Raw genomic sequence first — 21,202 nt, forward strand, 5'->3', positions numbered from 1 at the left:
GGGGTTGGGGAGCAGCTGCACCCCCAGATCAAGTAACTCAATCGAAATACTTAACTAATTGACCAATAATGTCAGTTCTGCTCCCCTAACGAAGTCCGGCCACCCCCCTAAAAAAAAACCTGCCTATGCCCAAGTCCTCCAACTTAGTATATAGGGAAATTCCTTGCACACAGACTGTAAACCTTACTAATTGAACTTCTATGTAGCATCAATGGGCTACATCAGTTTAAGTCAGGAGGCAGATGAAATTTACCTGCTTCAAACTCCAAACATTGTTTGAATGAGAATTAGAGTTTTTAGCGGGAATCATCCAAAATAATTACAACATGATAGCACTGAACCATACCCAACCAAAAACACTAATATTTATAGCCATCCTATTTCTTGAACACAACACACAAAACACAAAGTTCAAACTCAAAATTGCTTTTCAACACAACACAGCTTTTCCCATGAAACTAACTGTAACAAAATAGCAAGCACTATTTCCACCTGAAAGCAGTCACGACTCATACCACATCTGTGAAACTTACCCTCTGTGACATTACTGTTCAAGATATGAAACAAAAACAATGCAATTGCAAAGAAGTTCTCCTTGTAGTAAACATACTACTTTTAGGTAGTTCCCTACACACCTATTTACTTACCTATACTAATAGCATCAAAATGTTTTACGTTGCTGCAGACCACCAGAATCAACACCACCAGTGAGCACATCTAGATACTTTACTTTGCTTTGTAAAAGCAGCTGGAAGAAGCCCATCATTCCAAATGCACTACCGGAAATATTACTATAGTCAAGCGGAAACAAAGCAGTCAAGAACTAAAGACACTAAAAAAATGTAGAAAGTGCAGAGATCAAAAAAAGCATCTAGGGAAAGAAATTAAATTCAATACATTTAACTTTAAAGTATCAAAGCTCATATGTACTTTAGATATACTGGTAGGTTAATAATCCAGTGCTATATTTAAAATCTGAGACATTTCCATGAATTCTGTCTTTGTTTTTGCAGGATGGGGACAAAAAAAATCACATAACTTTAAAGTCGCAGCTGGTCTACAAATTTATGTTTCAGCAGCTGCTCTCTGCTCCCAATGACCTCACAGATATTTTGTATTGTTCATCCAAATGACAAAAGGAAAACCTGCAGTTCCTAGAATTTGAGACTTCCTTCCCCCACATTAAAATATATCTTCTATTTTATTGAACTGAAATTGAATATATTTATATATATATATTTATATAATATATAATATACAACTAAAGGCTCTGTGGTAAATGTAGACGGGCCCCAATCTTCTAGGCTTCGGCATCAAAACACTTTGACAGGTGTTATGGTGTCAGTTAGAGGGAGTGGGCAGAACACAAGGGAACAACTTCAATCAGAATTACTCACAGGACATCTCCCACTTGATTTTTTCCTAGTTGGTTGTAATTCTGCACAGGAATAGATATGAACTGAACTTGGCCACTGGTTCATAGGATTGGAATCAAACTGTTGCTGAGTTCTTGAAATGGGGGGCGGGGGCTTCTTCATAAATGTTTTGAAGAAACATTGTATGGTGTTAAATGTCTTTATCATACTGGTTCATGTGGGATAACCAGCCCTATATAACGAACATGCTTAATTCTAATTAATGCATAAAAGGTTTAATACCAGTAAACTGTCCTGTCAAGCTTAGCTAAGTCAATTCAATCAAGCCTATTATTGTTCTTCTCCAATCTACCTGGGAGCATGTGAAGAGGTTTGAGCTGGTTGCTCAAGCTCAACCGCATGGCTCTCACAATCCGTTCCTGAGTTCCTATAAACAATAATTTAAGAACTTTCACCACTTTGGAACTAAACTAAGTTTTATTGCCTGTGGAACTTTTCTGAATGCTGGATTGAAAAGCACATGAATCAGACCTTTGGAGAGTTTGTAAGTAAACCATTATTATCTTCCCAGACATGGTATTCTTCTATGCTAGGGACAGAAGGAAACTTTGGAAAGCAACATTTTAAGGGGACATTTTGGAACTCACTTGGAGGGGCATAGTTTAAAGGTCTAACCACCCTATATTTCCATGCTGTTGCATATTCTGTGACTTTAAATCTTTAAATTCATATGTTCATACATTAAGCAAAGACTCTGGAACAAGCAGAATGGTACACTTGCAACCCTAAAGATGACAGGATCTAATGCTACTACCTCAGTGGATTTGACTACGTGGAAAATCATCAACTGACAACGGCCTCTTTCTTGGGCCAGTTTGCTCCCAGTCAGCTGCACAGTAACTGCTATGATTTTCTGTTTCCTATCTATTTATTAAAATTTTTCAACAGTTTTTAACAACTGCATTTTCTCCCCAAGTCTCTCCCAGGTTCTATTGTTGAGGTACAAATTTAATTACTGTGATGCATTACAACCTCCCCAGAGCTTTCAAAATGATTTTGTACATGTCTTTCCATCACTCCCTCTAGTGCTGCTACTGCCACTACCACCAATGAAAATCTACAAAATCCCAAGTTTTTGAATATATTTTTCTAAAAAGAAGCAAAAAGACTCTTGGCAGAGCTGTCATTAAAGCCATTTAAGTCTGCAATAATGTTTCACTATCCTTAAACTGTGGCGGCCATTAAAGTGAGATGAGCACTGCAACCCCAGAGTCGTCCGCGACTGGACTGAATGGTCAGGGGTCCCTTTACCTTTAAACTTTAAACTACATCAGTTATTCAACAACAAAAAGTACATAAATTATATATTTGCCAACATATTGCTTTCTGGAATGATATTTTTGAACAAGATAGCATTTGAACTAGATAGCATTAGCTGAGGCAAGAACACACACACAAATTCTAAGCTGCATCTGTACACCTATTTTGCCTTAGGGTATACAGTGTACCATATGTCATAGCATAAAGAAGCCACAATCACAGCTGCTTCTTAGCAGTGATATAAACTCTTTCCACATTTCTTACTGACCTATATCTAGAGAACTATGTCCAGTTCTATGCCCTCACTTTTCTCAGAATCATCTAGATTAAATGGATTTTGTATCCAATTCACTTATTGTAAAACTAGCATTTCAGTTCTTTAGAATAGCATTGGTATTTTCCTCCACTGATGATTCATTGTTATTTATCATTTCAAGAGTTTGTAGACTGCAAGCACTTTGGGCTGCAATTGATAATTGACCACACAAATGGCAAAGAAAACAAAAATATAGTGGATTAAGAGTTCAGGTGTAAGTTTCTCTCTGACTGCATGGAAAACAGAGATAAAGCAGAAGATAGGCTACATCTTAGGCACTCCCCTGTAAAAGGCATCAACTTGCAAAAGAATCAGCCAGCCATGAGATTTCAAAGCTTTACCTACTGACTCATAACAAACACATTCATCTAGCTACTATTCAGCAGCACTCCATTCTGTCAAAGAACTACAAGTTCTTTCCTAATCAATACAAACAAGCCTTGCACAATCTTGTTAAGATGGGGTTTTCTCCACAGTCCATTTGAAAAGATGATCTGTCTGTAAAATCTGTAAAGAATAGTAATTAAAGTCAACTAAAAGTGTCAACCTACACTTTCCAAGTCCGCATTTATAAGCTATCTTACTGTGAGAAGTGTTACTGTGAAACAAACCTGTGTCGTAAGCAGTGTCTGTTAAATGTGAGTGTTAGTAAGATTTTAGCTGTCTTCCACATGCTTCTCATTCCCCTTCTTTTTCCCTTCTGTTAAAATACCTTAATACATAAATTCCCTTCAGCATTTGGGTACCTCTAGTGAACTGGGCTACAACCCCAAGCACTCTTATTAGGGAGCAAGCTCAATAAACATATTTTGGATGTTGCTGTTGATCATTCCTCTGACATCCCCTTCAGTCACAGTATAACAGACAACAAAGAATACCCTTTAGTATTCTTATGTTGTAGTAGTTTAACTTAAGGCAATGAACACATCCATGCAAGTGGCTATGCTGAAGAGGCACCCCTCTACCCTAGCTCTTGACATCTGAGATATGTTTTCTCAGGACCCACCCTATTCATGTGACTGCAATTTGTTTTAACTGTTTTTATTATTGAATTTTAAATTGTTGTAACCTGCTCTGGGACCTGCTGATGAAAATGAGACAATAAACTGAATCATAATCACCATCCTATAAAGAAAGGATGGAAGTCACTCACATTGTGTTAGTTGCAGATTAATTTTTGAGGCTCTTTGGTTCTATTAAAATTAATTTCTAGTCAGGTTGCAGAAAGAAATTAGAGTATGTGTTCACAAAACTCAAGTAATCATTTGGAAGATCAAATTTATTCATTTTCACGAATTCATTATGTTTCACTAATTTTAAGAGTCTGATGTTAAGTTTTCACATTTATGGCTAATGATTCCATAGCACTCATCACAGAATACTCATTTACAATACAAGTGATGTCAACTCCATGAAATAAAATAAAATTTAACCATGGCCCTCTGGGTCAAGGTGTATTAACAACACAACCTCCTGTTCTTAACAATTTGTACATTCCTACTGTCACCCTCATCAGGCAGATGAGAGAAATAAGAACCCATTTCTGAAGAACAACACTAGGATTTACTATCAGTAATGGGACAGAATACACTTTTTTAAATGACACACTTTAGAGAAGGATTAAAGCAAGCTATTATTAACAGAAATATAATTTGAATTAACAAAAAGCTTTCCAGAGAAACCAGAACTAAAGAAACATAAAAGATGTATAGGTGATGATCTGTCAACATAATAAAGATTCTATTTGAGAAACTTACTTTCCTATTTCAGTTAAACCTCACCTGGTTATCTGCATCCAATTCACTTATTGTAAAACTAGCATTTCAGTTCTTTAGAATAACATAATAATATGATGTACACAGCTACATTTGTATTTATAAATAATTTCCCCAGATAAACAATTCTACCAATTATTCTCAAGAGTAGAACTCATTTCTTCCATCACAGCTCAAATGAGGTGACCTACAGAGCACACCGTAAGCTACGTCTGGTCTCCAAGCCTTTTCATGGGAGTCGGGACTCAGGAGAACTAATTTGATACTAGAGCTTTTTAAAGATAAAGTACTATGAATGTTGAGATTTTCATATATGTGTTATATTCTTAACTGATAACAAAAAAAACAAAGAGGATTCACAACAAAACTGTTCAATGTAATGAACTAAAAATATATCAATACATTTATAGTAATTGGAGATTTTCAAAGTCACAAGAAAAATATCAAAAGAGCATACTTTTGCTCAAGCAACAAGGACCACCAGCCTTCCACAGCAGATTGTGGGAGTACACAGGAAGTGCAAAGGTGAGGAAGGGGAAGTCCCATTCCCTAAGTGAAGTCTGTTCCACTCATGGAAATCCCATCAGATGTCAAGGAAATAAGCAACTATCTGACTTTTAGAAGACATCTGAAGGCAGCCCTGTTTAGGGAAGTTTTTAATGTTTGACCTTTTATTGTTTTTAATATCCTTTTGGAAGCCGCCCAGAGTGGCTGGGAACGCCTGACCAAATGGGTGGGGTATAAGTAATAAATAAATTATTATTATTATTATTATTATTATTATTATTATTATTATTATTGACAAAACTGGATGTCCAAATGGAAATTAATATTAACTTCAATTTTATCAAGCATTACACAAAAGGAATTATGACAACTTTGGCAGTGTGTATCTCAAATGATTCCGAAGCACACAGTTGCCTTACTATACAAAATTGAGCAGTATTCACAACTTAAATAGTTATACTTGTTCTAAAGCTAATAGGCTAGAATTCTCAATCCTCTGTCTTGCATTTTTGTTAGATACTTTGTTACCCTAACAAGGCGGCTTCAAGCCAGGTGGCAAACCATATAGAACACAGCCAAAATTTAATAAAATTACACAGAAGGCTATCACCCCTCTATCTATGTGCTTATGCATGGTGAAGAAGAGAAGGCAACTGAACTGACTACTTAGATCAGTTACTGAAATGAAGTTGAACTAGTGAATAAAATATGTCCTTATTATGCTGGATTTCACTAGTCAAAGATTACCGCTCTGAGCAAGGTAGTCTGTTTAACTTCAAGAATGGCTCTGCAAATATCACACCTGTCTGGAGTTACAGTAATGTGTAGAAGGCACAGACCAGGTTTCAACATCTGGAAGCAGATCATTAAGAAAAAAGGAATTACCGAAATTACCATGAAGGGAGACATCTTTGTTAACAATGATAAACTTGAAAACCACTGAGGAAACCATGGTAGTTCTGAAACTATTGTGAGTGGGAGGAGAAAACACACTAGGAACTGTGGGAACTGCGTAAAGCCATGCTGGGGGGGCAGATAGGAGGAATGAGGTCAGGACATATTAAGTGTCTGCTAATGAGTGTACTTTGTTGTGAAAGGAACTGGCAGTTGATGGTTATGATGGTGGTGCTATCAGTTTCCCCTCTGGAGCCATGAGACCTCTCAAAAACCAAGTTGGGAGATAAGTGGGTGTGGAAATTCTGAAAGCTGAGAATATCTGCTGCACAATGAACTTGTAAGCAATACCTACCCTTGTTTCATCTTTGCAGTCTAGTCAAATATTTACAGGTTAGTTTTGTCAATGCATTAGTTAAGCTATTTGATTCTGCCTTCAATAGCTCACCCTTAAGGCTATATGAAAGCTCTCTGTAGGGAATCATCTTGATACAGAAACTAGCTTTGACAGGACTATATTTGATACTTCAACTGTCATGCCACATTTCAAATCAAAAGGAAGTCACAAGGTACTGTAGGATTTACATTATATCAAATAGACTCTGCCTTAAGAGTTCCGAAACAAATAGCCCTTACTTTAAGCAAGTATTTCCTTTTGAAGGACCATTTCATGTCCAAAAAAAGAGACAGCAATTTCAAACATTGTAAGTTCCCTTGTTTGGGAAGCATTGACCTGGAAATTTTCAGATAGTTGAGTGTTTTTCTTTTTTACAGAACTAGCGCCTTCAGTCTTTCTGAAAACCAGTAAGATAGCGTGAATGGCTTGTATCAAACTAAGTTTGACTCAGTGTAAAACTACCAAAATTAATAAACCCAAGTTAGTCACATTCATTAATTTCAATGGGTGGGATTCACCTAAACAGTCCTGTTAGAAGTCCTACACAAGGATTTCAACTTGCACAATGGGTTTCCTCCTTTTCTCACCCTCCTCCTCCCAAAGCTGCCTGAGCAGGTCGGAAGAACAGTCTGCAGGGAGAGGAGAGGTGAGATCATTCTATCTGGCAAGCTGCAATGCTTGCAACAGATGGAAAAACTGAAAATTGCAACGTTGAATAAGTCTGCTCTAAGGAAGACCACCACTGGATACATCCCAATCACCCAGTTATCTTGATAAAATTACATTATTTTATGTAACTTCTCTTGTAAAATAATAAGTAGGCTTGAGCTAATGTTCTAGTTGCAGAGAGCAAGGTATTTTCTATTTGAGTCCAGAAGATAAAAGCAGATCCAGACTTAGTCTGAGCAGTCTTCATAATTATTTATTTTGCATTTAATGCATTACTCTTATATGGAATGTATTCATTTGAAACTTAACTTGTCAGTGCATCTCTTTCAACCTTAGGTTGAGGCTGGTAGGGGGAAAGACCACAGAGATCTCAAGTGTAGGGCTGGGCAAGGTACTACTCCCAGACAGGGAAACTAGGGCTTTCTTCTTATCTCAAATACAAAAATGAGCACCCAGCAACCAAGCTGGCTGTCAGGCACTTTGGAAACACTGAAAAAGGGACTTTGAAAGGTAGGCAAGGCAATGCACCTATCAATCATCTAAAATCATAATGATGTCAGATGACTCACAAGTGAGTTGTCCAAAAGGTCTGTCTGCAGGGGTGGGGACAGTTAAGAATCTGACCTGCTGAGCCAAAAAGATTCCCCATCCCTGCTAATAAAGTAATGTGGCAACCCATCTAAAACCAGAAACACACCACCCAACACCACCAGGGAAAAACATTTAGTCCAACATACACCCTACTGTGCTTGTCTTCTACTGGTAGGAAGATTACACATGAGCACATGCGTGTTCAAAACATTATGGCACAGTGGCCTATTAAAATGGCAATTCCAGAGCTGAGAGAGTTCCAGGAATGATCAGATCTATAGTCCATCAGGGGTCAAGACAAGGTAAACAGGAGTGAGATAGACTGAACCGGAAGGAAAGCTGTCCAGAGACATCTATTGTGAGCTGTTGAACAGCCAACTCACCCCCTTCCTACTTACTGGGAGCCAGTGTGGTGTAGTGGTTAAAAGCAGTGGACTCGTAATCTGGGTAACCGGGTTCGTGTCCCCGCTCCTCCACATGCAGCTGCTGGGTAACCTTGGGCTAGTCACACTTCTCTGAAGTCTCTCAGCCCCACTCACCCCAGAGAGTGTTTGTTGTGGGGGAGGAAGGGAAAGGAGAATGTTAGCCGCTTTGAGACTCCTTCGGGTAGTGATAAAGCGGGATATCAAATCCAAACTCTTCTTCTTCTTCTCTTCTTACCAGATGCACTTGGGGAAGCCTCCTATTGAGTAGGCTCCTCCTGCTCAGTAGACCCCTGCTTTCCTTAAAGCCAGGCAAGCATTTCTCATCCATTATCTGTCTCACACCAGGTCTGCCTCTGTCTTAGCTCCTGGGGGCTACAGGAAAGAGGGAGAAGCTCGATCCATGGTGTGGTGTAGGGAATTAGACTGATGAGTTAGACTGCTTAACAGATTCTTCAAGGCATTCCATGAGGACAAAATTCCTTGGACAAAATGCCTCCAGTGTCTAGGTCAGACTAACTCTTGACAATATGTTTACATACACCAACTCTAGTCTGACTCATGTTTTACTTTTATTCAGGATCCATACAATACTTCCTTGCAGCCCTGTTTAGGGAAGTTTTTAACGTTTGGTGTTTTGTTGCTTTTCTACATATTCTGTTGAGAGCCGCCCAGAGTTGCTGGAGAAACCCGGGGAGGTGGGCAGGTTATAAATAATAATTATTATTATTTCTGTATCAGGTTACGAATCACTCACTTCTACTTCAAAGCTATTTGCATCTGTTCACTATTTCAGATGCACTGTAGGAAACAATCCCTTATGCTAAATCTTCCAGCAAGTTTTATATTAAGCTTTCAGCCTCCATTTATAGTGGATTCTACATAAGCATTTCCAAGTCTAGACTAAAATCAAAGTTCTAATGCGAACACATCCCAAGCACTCAGAATACTCAGCTTTATTTAGCTCTCTGATGTATGACCATCTATTTTCTAATCATCCAGCTCTAAGCATATGGAAACAAGCTGTTCTATAAACCATTTGCGGGCAGAGGTCGAAGAGAGTTTGACTCTCTGTATCAACTTTCATTTTAAAGTAACATCTTTTGTATCTTGTTTATTGATATCAACATGGCCCTTCCATGTTACTAGGGTCTAATTTGGATTTTGACCTACAGTACTGAGGCTGCTTTCTGGGCCAGATTCAACCAAGTTGTTGCCCTAGCAGAAGCCAGCAAATAAGCCCCCCCGAACCCTCCCAAAATGTGTTCACTCTTAGTTTCTTCCTACCTTCAGTCAGATATCCACCAAGCACTTCAAAACCAAACTAAGAATTCAAAGTTAGTTGTAAAAGCCACATAAGTTCATTTATATTATTGTTACCAAGCACTCTGAACACTCAAACCTGACTGCTCAATCTATTGTTTAAACCCACACTATCATCTATATTGTTGCATGAGAGTATGGATGTAGATCACTCATGAAGATTAGCATAAACAACTCGAGTGCTAGAATATTGTCTGGCTAGCTCAAGTAATAGTCAGCTTTTCATAAGAACATCTAAATGTACTGATTTTCAGTACAAATATGTGCTGGAACAAAATCTTCACTGTGATATCTGTGCTGCCAATCTCTTTCAGATTATCATTCCTTTATTCACCACCATCACCATTTAGGTGCTTTCCCAATGGAGCAATTGACAACAACAAATGTATTTTGTTTCATTATTTAGCCATACATCATGGCACAATCTTATTCAGAAAATTTGCCAGTTAAGGATCTATAAGATTCAGCAGAAGACTTGCTATATTGGTAGAATACCAGGTATGATACTGCCATGACAGATTCACCCATTTATCTGGCATCTTCCACCAGTATAATATCTAAAGGAGAACACATGCTGTATCCTATATAAGTTCCAACAGTGGAACTTCATATCAGCCCCAGACCAAGTGCCAAGAAATTTCTCTCATTGACTTCAATGGGGGTGTTGTTAAAAACTGCTGCCTCTCTACTGAAAACCACCCTACCCATGTCCCACAACAGAGTGTAACATATGGTATAACGGTAAAGGACCCTGGATGGTTAAGTCCAGTCAAAATCGACTATTGCATGTGGTGCTCATTTCTGCTTTCAAGCCAAGGGAGCCACCATTTGTCTGAAGACAGCTTTCTGGGTCATGTGGCCAGCTTGACTAAACCGCTTCTGGCGCACAGGACACTGCGACAGAAGACAGAGCACACGGAAGCATCATTTACCTTCCTGCTGTAGCAGTACCTATTTATCAGGGAAGTTCAGGGAAGTTTTTAATGTGTGACATTTTACTGTATTTTTAATCTTTGTTGGAAGCCGCCCAAAGTGGCTGGGGAAACCCAGCCAGATGGGCGGGGTACAAATAAAAAATTATTATTATTAAATTATTATCATCTACTCACGCGGGTATGCTAGGTTGGCAGGAGCTAGGAAAAAGCAACGAGAGCTCACCCTATCACACAGATTCAAACTGCTGACCTCACGATCCATAAGCCCACCTGCGTCTCATAACATATGGTGTAACTCAATGCCAAACCACAGCATATCATCACCAATATATTCACCATACGCAGGGAGACCACAACTCAAGGTAACAGGGCATGCTACATACTGCTACATTTCTCTGGTCCCACGCCAGGTATATTATCTTTAGAATCCAGATACAAATATCCAACAGCAAACCTCACTCCAACAATGAGGGTGCCAGGATGGAGCACCCCATACAGGTAAGCAAGAGATCAGGGACAACCATGACACAATGCAGAATTGTTCCAAATGCTTCCCTTGTCTCCCATCCCTACATCAGCCATACATGAACACTGTGTCTTCCCTGAACCGCATTGTTGTTAACAGTAAAATGTACTTTCAGCAGAAAGTAATACTTTCCACATTAAGGTGAAGCACTCATCCCAACACTGCAGGTAAGCTATTAGCAAAGGCCAAGCACTCAAATTCAACTACTGCTATTGAACCCCATTATCCCTAATGCATTGCAAGAGCACACTCAGACTTCCACTGCAACCCCCAAGGATGAAAAAGGGGTGTGTACTCACAGTCACTGCAGGAGGAACACATGAGCACTTGGGTGGTACCACTCTCCCTTGTCTCTTTCTGCCTTTCTACCTATTCTGCATCCAGATTCAGCTATAATCCAGCTGCTGCCTACTACTCATTACTCTTGGTCTCCTCAGGCTGACTGTTCCGCAGCTACCACTGTAAGCTCCATGGCATACAGTTTTGCAACAAGTGAAGATACTCCTAACATGAAGCAGGTATGGCTGGTGCAAAGAACAGGACAAGCACCCTGTTGGAGTGGCATCTTGCCAATCCCAAATGTTTGCCTTTTCCTTGCAGGATTTACTGAGTTCTACCCCACCCCAGATGCTGATCAATCAGGGCTATAACTGCCACATGTGTTGTTTCCTTATTCCCAGAGATTGATAGATAAGGATTGCTTTTCCACACTCTAGCATGATCTGGCTTCAGCTGGCCTCAGGATGGAAATCACAGAGGCTGAGAGCTTGAAGGGTTTAGGAGTGGCCCTTCACACCTGTTCAGTCAAGGATCCTTTACCATGAGGTTAGAATGCCTCTTAGGATGTACAGCAGGGAATGAAAATAAAAGCAGGCAGTGAGCCCTGCACAGTGCTATCCAGTAGAACCAACCTATCAGGCAAAATAGCAGGGTATGTAATGGATTGATCACATAGGTTGCCAGGAGTGAGGCAAACGAAAAGGACTGTTGGCCCATACACAGGCTGAGTTATTGGTACCATGCAGCACTCTTCTGATTAGCTCAGGTGTGCCTGGTATGGAGTAATACTCAGATTGAAACTTGGGTCCCTTGCATGTAAAATGTGAGCTGTTTCACCCAGCTAGGATTCCTTCTGCATTCCTGGCATCTATGCAGGTGTTGAGGTTGGCAGAAGAAAAGACAAATGGCTCATTATGTGCTTGATTGTTGTCAGCTGTTATAGTATATGGTTTCAGGCACTGCTCCATGGTGTTTGCAGCATGACTTCAAGCATGACTGAAATCACATTCTCTTTTGCCTGACATGACTTTAACCAGGCATACAAAAGGGGGGGGGGCTACATTGGCCCTTTTTTCTGGTGGACCTGAAACTGCCACGTCCTGCTTCCCAGTCCAATATTGTATACAGTGAGCCTCTGGAGGTTGATGCTGTCAATGCCTTTTGCTGCATGTGCTGACCCCTGGGCTGTGGGGCAAGAGTCTTTGTGTCACCAGATGATATTGAACCTTTATCCCAGTAGGGCTGCATGTACTCTCTGCCCATATAGCTATGATGGTAACATACTGTGCAAGCTTTCCTTCTTCCATTGAGACTGTATGTTGTGCTCATACAATAGTAGGTGTACGACACAAAGGGATTTGAACCCCTGGCCTATAGGTATGCCTACAGACTGGCAGGGTCATTGCATGCTGTGCCTGGAGCTGATGGAGATGCAATTGGGGTTGTGCTCCTCTCATGCATTAATTGTCAATGTCTGTACAGGTCAGGAGAGGCCAGCTCACAACAGAATGACTATGTGAAGCTCTACCTTGGGCCTCCAAAACAAACCCTAAACAGGGGAAGCATGTGGGCATTGTCACTGGAACAGTTTCCCCATGGTAGTGTGATGGGGGCAGTAATCTAACAACATCTGGGAACTCAGTACTGGAAAAGGCTCTTTTAGACTTCAGAGAGGCTTCAGTGTTGGCTTAACTAAAACACACACACACAAACATGCTAACATGTAACACAGGACAAAACAAAGCAACGAAAAGACACCACAAGAAGAGTGAAGACTATAAAGAATAACACACAAAATTCTGAGTGCCAACTTGCAGAAATGTGAGTTTATGCCTTTTTTTAAAAAGCAAGAACTGTAAAATGGAATTATCACTTTGGATAATAATTTCTGCCATTTTTGAATTAGTACATCATTTATTTATTTTTAATAGTGGAAATAGAGTAAAGTAATAACATTTTTTTGATAACACTAATCTGGAAACATTGCCCAACTGCATGAAAACATATTCTACACTAGGATTTATACCAAGCATATATCTTATAGCAAGCATATAGTTTAATCATGCATAGACTATGTATTTGAAACATTAAAAAAATCAAAACTGCATCTTTCATATGAAATTTTAGTCAAAACTTTTAAAAAATTAAAAGTGATTTGGATTGTTTTATTCTTCACATATGTGGGGAAATGCTCTTTTAAAAACATGGCTTTGCAATGACTGCTTTAAAAGCAAAAAGGAACACATCAGAAACCAACCTCTCATTTAAACATTACTAGCAGAAAAAAAGATTCTGAATTGGTATACCACTCTTTTTCTCCAATCTACCAAATATGAAACAACCTGCTTCATGTTAAAGCATGCTTGTACTAAAGGATGCCAGCAGTCAACATTACAGAAATGATTCAACAGAAATGGATTCCTGACTACTGTTCTCTAATATCATATTTAATTTCAATGATTTCTTTTTTAAAGAAAGAAGTGTGTACTAGGCAAATTTTATCCAATGCCTGGCAATGTACATTTCTATGAACTCTTACATAATTACAGACCTAGATCATCATCAGCTTAGATTCATGCCTGCAAAATTTCATTTTATAATCAAGGCAAAGGAATAACAATGCCTGCTATAAATATGCAGGGATATTTTTTGTCATTTACTCTTCTCAGCTACATAAATAAGATCTCTAGCTATTCCACTATCAGAATACACAGTACAAGTCAAGCAAAACAAAAGCTCAAAAAATAGCTTACAAATTACTTTAACTGGCATTTTAATACAATAAGAGCTTTAAAAATGAAAACCATTAATAAACTTTCACCTACAAGAATTCTTCCGATTATTCTCAGTGGTTCCTGGAGAAGACATGGCAGAGAGAAACAGGCAAGTAAACAGAAGCACAGTGCTGATCAAGTGAAACCTCCAATTACTAAGCAGCTCTAGTGATGTACATCTTTCCCGTCGTAAAAGAATGATACTACACATCCATTCCCCCACTCGAGAACTACACAGGACAGACCACATCAATTGGTCATTCACATAAAACTGAAACAAACAAGGACAAATTCTTCCACTGTTGCTCCATAAACTGAACATAAGCTGTCAGGAGATGTGGTATTCCAGAATGCATGCCTATATCTGGGAGCTACCACATGCCGTTTGAAAAAGGGGTGGTAAGTGGTCATAAGGAATACACTAACAGCTAATACTTGATTGTCTAACAAAATGCAATACATTATTCAATTAAGCCACTGATGAACAGATTTCAGTTTAAATAGGAACAGTTTATTTGGCTCTCCCCTCCCAAAATTACCAATTATGATTGTGTTTAATAACCCTTCAGAACAGATTATGTACTAGTCTTGCTAGAAATGCATTTCCCCCCTTTTGCATGTGTGTGGTGTGCGCACACACGTGCATATACACACAGAGAGAGAGACTGAACTTGAAAACACTGTGCTAATGTGTGATACACACATCACACAAATTATTCAATCACAGCTTATTATGATTTGCTCTGTTAAGCCAAATACTCATTAACATTCCTGTGCCTGATAATCTCAACAATGTGAGTTTTCACAATTTAGAAATGCTTTCTCAAGCAAAAAACAAAAAACTTGATTTAAATGCAAGCATACAGTTAAACCTGTTTGTGCACAGTGGGAGAAAAAAGGGGGTGCAAAGTGTTCTCTCCCAGATTTTAACTACTCTTTTTATACCTCATCTAGTTGTACATTCTGAGCTACCCAGTATTATACATGCAACATTGTAACTGTGGGAGCATCATACGTTTACACAGGAGCATTATGTTCCCTCTTTTTAAGGCTGCAATTTGAAGCTAGTTTCATTAACAGAAACATCACCTGCATACCCTCGCTCGTCATTATCTGCTCAACAGGCAACAGTAACGAATACACTGCGTATCTCAGTAAAGACATACGGAATAATTCAACATCATGCTATGCCAATCGTTCTGTTAGGGCATGCATTTCTACTTGTGATATGGAATAGCACTCCTCCCCCCCCCCTCCCCGTTCTAGGAGTTCTCCCAACTCCCCACCCCAAAACAATTTCAAGGGGCAAAGAGGGCAAGGGGGAAACTCCATTGTGCAAGACACAAAGTTCTTGTTGAAGCTTCTACTGATGTGTCTCACTTGCTGAATCCCTGCCATACAGTATATAACTTGCAAAGTTCAGAAAGAGGTTAACATTAAAATTGTCATTAAAATTATCCAAGATATCCCTACCTCCCACCACCAACCTAGAAAAAAAAACACACTAGAAGTACAGTTGAAGGCTCATATCACTAGAAATGGAGGATATAAAACAGAACTAATCAATTCATATATATCTCAAGGCAATTATATCTGATCTTATAGCCACCAAGACCATATAACACTCGTCCTGAAAGACCTACATTGGCTCCCAGTATGTTTCAGAGCACAATTCAAAGCGCTGATGCGAACCTTTAAAGCACTAAACGGCCTCAACCCAGTATACCTGAAGGAGTGTCTCCACCCCCATCGTTCAGCGCAGACACTGAGGTCCAGCACTGAGGGCCTTCTGGTGGTTCCCTCTCTGCAAGAAGTGAGGTTACAGGGAACCAGGCAGAGGACCTTCTCAGTAGTGGCACCTGCCCCGTGGAACGCCCTCCCATCAGATGTCAGAGAAATAAACAACTACAGTGGTGCCTCGCAAAACAAAATTAATTCGTTCCGCAAGTTTTTTCGTCTTGCGAGTTTTTCGTCTTGCGAAGCACGGTTTCCCATAGGAATGCATTGAAAATCAATCAATGCGTTCCTATGGAAACCGCCTTCAGACCAGGTCCGGGGACAGTCTGTCCCCCGACCTCTTCTGAAGGCTGGGGGGGGGGACAAGGGCTTTTTCCCCCACCGCCAGCCTTCAGAAGGCTGTTCTGAAGGCTGGCGGTGGGAAGAAAAGCCCTTCTCCCCACCTCCCGCCCCGCAAGCTCCGGGGACAGGAGGGCTTTGCTATCGACCGCCAGCATTTTAAAAGCCCCCGGGACAGCAGATTTTAAAATGCTGGCGGGCGGCAGACTTCTCCGCTGTCCCGGGCGATCTTAAAATGCTGGCGGGCGACAGCGAAGCGTTCGCTGCCAACCCCCAGCATTTTAAAAGTCCCCAGGACAGCGGAGACTTCTCTGCCGTTTCTCCGCTATCCCGACGGCTTTTGAAGGCAGGCGGGGGGGAGCAAAGACTTTCGCCCTCCGCCGGCCTTCAGAAGAGGTCCTGGACCTCTTCTGAAGGCCTGCGGGGGGCGAAAGTCTTTGCTCCCCCCCCGCCTGCCTTCCCGGGACTTCTCCGCTGTCCCGGCCGATCTTAAAATGCTGGCAGGCGGCAAAGAACGTCCAAAGAACGTTCGCAAACCGGAACACTCACTTCCGGGTTTCTGGTGTTCAGGAGCCAAAACGTTCGAGTCACAAGGCGTTCGACTTCTGAAGTATGACTGTACTCTGTACTGATTTTTGTTGCTGACAATTAAATTTTATGCAAACAGCTCAAACAGAGCTGCAGCTAATAGCCCCCAAATACTTGAGTGAATAGCCAGGTCTTAACTTGGTGCCAAAATGAAACCAATCGCAGTGCCAATCAGGCCTCCAAGTGGGCGGGGGAATTCCACAACTGGGGTGTCATAACAAATAGGCCATCTCCCACAACTCCACATAATGCCCAGCTTTTAGAGGTGGGATGCAGAAAAAAGACCTCATTCCCAATAGACCTCTCTAGGCCGAAGGGTATAAAGAGAGCACACTCCAGGAAGCATCAAGGTCCGAAGTTCTTTAGAACTTTGATGCCATCACTAACACCTCGAAATCAAACGGAAAACATACCAGGTCCTAGGACAAATAATTAAACAGTCAGCCTAGGGGCACTTAGAAAAGGATGCTGTAATTACTAACAGCAAGAATGGCTTTACCAAAAAAAAGTCATTCCAGACTAATCTTATTTCTTTTTTGTTTGGATGGAGTTACTTGCTTGATGGATTAGGAGAATGCTGTGGAGGTAAAGCCTATTGATTTCAAGTAAGGCTTTCAACAAAGTCCCCCAAGATATTCTTTTGTAGGAGCTGGTAAAATGTGGGCTAGACAATATTACTGCTAGGTGGATTTGTAGCTGGTAGACTGACTGAATACAAGACTGCTCACCAATGATTCTCCGTCATTCTGCAGAAAAAGGGGACAAGTGGGGTGCTGCAGGGTTCTGACCTGTGGCCAGTGGTTGTTACAACATCTTTATCAATGGCTCAAATAAATAGAGGAAATCTGCAGGTGGCACCAAGCTGTGAGGGGTTGTTGAGAGAATCTTTATTGCAGTCCAAAGACCCATAGAGTGATTTCAGAACAAAATACAGTTAAAATAGCCAGCCACACAAGAGAAACTGAGGCGGTCATTTTGTTTTGTCTTAAGCATGATAATCTTTGTTTCTTATAACTTCTGAAAGAAACTTTGCCACAGCCAGTGTAATATCATTAGACCTGTCATCCAAAAGATTTAATATGGGAGGCTAGTAGGGGTTTAATCAGTTGGTCTCTTGCTTCCTTGTACTGCCCACAATGCAGTAAGATATGCTTCATACAATCAACGTCCTGAGAACATAAAGCCTATTCTGATAAGGGATGCTTCTCAGTCTACCATTTAGCACTTCCGATAGAAATACATTTAGTCTGGCTTTGGTAAATAAACGCTGATAGGTTGGTACAGACATGAGGATATCTGAAAGGCGTACCCATATTGGATTCCTGAGGGGTAGCTAATGCCTCAGAAATAGAATCAGGATTCAATGTGAGCTTAACAAATTAAAGAACTGGACTCAAACTAACAAAATGAATTTCAATACTCAGTCCTGGGATCCTCCAGCACTAACTCCAAAACTACCTTGTTCAGGAGTGAATTCTAGGCAGCAGGATGGATGGTGCTGCAACAGTATCCCTATTATCTCTCTATAGTTCAACGTGAGGTACAGACACACATAACCCTTAGCAGAATGGATATGTCTCCTCACAAGAAAGATAGACTCACTGTGGATTCCTGTGACACACACCCTGACTAACCCTCCAATCTGTTTTGAGGCTGAATTGGGTACCCAGGTAGAAAGAGCTGAGCTGGATCAATTCCATCCAGCCTGTCCATCCAGTTCTGAATAATACATGTCAGGTCAGCCCCCAATGGACAGACCTGACATTTAGCTGCAGCACTAGATCAGAGGGCAGGTTGAATATATAAACACGCTAAATTCTATGCATCAGAAGACAGCTATGATAAATGACACTGACTTTCAAAACTCAAACCTAGATGATTATTTTTTAAACATAGTTTATATTGTTCACTCTACAATGCAAATATTAATAATAGCGCAGAATTATATTTACCTACTCTTTGGCCATCTACTAATGGAGCCTGAGTTTAAAGCTGTCATGACAAACAAGACATTTTCAATACCAAGCTAAAGCAATGTGGCATTTTATATAACGTGCCACTTGTTATCTGTTGAAGTTAATTGACTGTGTTATGCAATAATAAAATCACCCACTTAGCTAAGCAAAATCACACATTGGCAATTGCTAACAATTTTTAAAATGGCAGGTTAATATTTTGTGCCTCACACATTTTTGTCTCAACAGGTTATGCATCATAAGTGCCCACAACAGCAGGAAACACACTGCCACACTATGGGCTAGCAGTCATCCACCATAGGCATAATGCCCACATGCAACATATGCTTAACAGCATTCAACACCTCAGGCCAGTTGGGAGGATGAAAAGTCTGTACACACCTCCTATATCCCTTTCCAGCCTCCCCTTTTCACTCAGTCAAGGAGTTCAAACTTCAGGCTCACTGTTTATTAACTTTACTACCAGCATATCAGCACAACAGAGCATTACTTATTTACTTCAACAAGAAACATATATAGCCAGGAAGACAAAGTAAGACACTTGTTTGCATTATGGTAGCTAAAGCTGATCTGCAGAACTGGTCTGCCAGAAGTTAAGCAGTGCAATACAGAAACAAAAGTGAAATAGATATCTTTTGTTACATTTGATTTTGTAAAAGTTGTCCTAAGGGGTAGGGGGAGGATTTGAATTACCTTTGAAGATCTCAAGTTCTTTCCTGTAAAAGGGGGGAAGGAAACAAAACAAAATGCATGATCACAAGTTTAGCTGCACAAAACTTTTTGTCAGCAACAGGAAAAGAATATAAGGTTGTGTGATTTTTATAAATACAGTGGTACCTCGGGATGCGAACGGAATCTGTTCCGGAGCCCCGTTCGCATCCTGAAGCGAATGTAACCCATGTCCACACGTCACGTTTTGGAGCTTCTGCGCATGACATAATTTTTGCGCAGCAAAACCCGGAAGTAAAACGCTCCGTTAATTCCAGGTCGCCACGGAGCACAACCCGAAAATGCCTAACCCGAAGCGTATTCATCCCAAGGTATGACTGTATGTTAAGTATGTAAGACTGCTTCTCATAATCAGGGTGTGTAAAACAGCATTATTACACACAATAAATTAATCTCAAGTCAATCAACAGTTGATATATTTTATTCCCACTGACTGCAAAAACAGCTTTGAATGAACAGTATAACCAATTAATCTGTGCAAGAATTTAAAAGCAAGTAATTTGAAATTGTTTAAGTATGTTTATCAAGTTCTAAAAAGTGCTTTCAATTATTGGCATTATTAATTCGGAGACAACGGAAGTCATATATCCAATCATATTAATAAAATAAGTATAAAGACTACTCTAAATGAACTTCAGAGTTGAAGGATTTAGTGTAATTCTACATTTTAGCATTTATTACTTGTAGAAAATTGTATGCATGATAAAACTGTAACAGAAATTGCTTGGGGGAAAGATGAAGTTCTATAATATAAAGAACGGTAAAATACACAGTATCTTGGAGCCAAATGTACCTGGATGGCTACATTCAGAGAGATGGAGAAGCAATAGTCTATAAGGGTGCCGATTTCTACAAACATCTACCAAAGAAATCATTCTTCTCAAACCAAGATCAATATTAGCAATGCTTAATCAAGGGCACGGTGCTCATTTCTACATAATAAGGTAAACCTTTTCCAGTGCACCCCTTCTCATTAAATAATAATTCCAGCCTGCTTCAAGTCAATATATAACATACAACATTCTTTGACAGAAGTAATCTGGGGAGCATCCATTCTTTCAAGAGAAATCGCAAAGGAGTTACTGGCAATTAGATTATATAAAAAAACAAGGCTGTGTCTTTCAACAAGCTGGAATTCCTATATTTAGTGCAACACTGAAAACTAGCATATATTGACTCTGGAGCAATGTCAAATCATGAATGTTGCCAATAGGCACAGCTGGCATTAGCAAATGTCATCTTCAGGGGAATGGTAGTTTTTTAAGCAAGGAAAAAGGGTTCAAGTCAGAAATGAATATTGAAATGAATTTAGCTATGTGGTATATTTAAATTCTTTTGTTTCACATGTACAGTTAATATAACAGGACAGAGGAACAGTGATAGGTGGTTTAGATTTAGGGGGACTCAGGTTCTAAACCCTGATTATTCACAAAGGAAATGAATTAAGTATCTCTCAACCTAATCATAGTATTGTGGTGAAGGTTGGATGAAAGTCCAATATAAATCACTCTTAGGCGGGGAATTAGGTCCCTTGAACTCATGTGTGGCTTCAAGGACACTTACTTTCTCCTTGCCTTGAGCACTTCTGCTAAGGATAGCTTCTCTCCTTTGAGTAACTCACATGGATAATGAACACCAGATAAGGATTATATACTCCTGCTCAGTCACCCTAAACTGGTGCTGCTACCTTTCAATTTCTTTAAATAACATACATTCTCCTGAGTAGAGG

General features: G+C 40.0%; 1 protein-coding gene across 2 annotated transcripts in view; it reads right to left on the reverse strand.

Annotated features, from left to right (window-relative positions):
- The window catches only part of DTNBP1 (dystrobrevin binding protein 1), a 40,926-nt gene that overhangs the window by 8,900 nt on the left and 10,824 nt on the right, over nt 1-21,202 (reverse strand). For both annotated transcript variants that reach the window (XM_083747358.1, XM_083747359.1), the window contains exon 7: nt 19,438-19,460. In XM_083747358.1, the coding sequence (XP_083603484.1) occupies nt 19,438-19,460 (23 nt within the window). The remainder of the gene's footprint in view (nt 1-19,437; nt 19,461-21,202) is intronic.

The sequence above is a fragment of the Podarcis gaigeae genome, assembly GCF_964106915.1.
Source record: "Podarcis gaigeae genome assembly, chromosome: 7".
NCBI classification, from domain to species: domain Eukaryota; kingdom Metazoa; phylum Chordata; class Lepidosauria; order Squamata; family Lacertidae; genus Podarcis; species Podarcis gaigeae.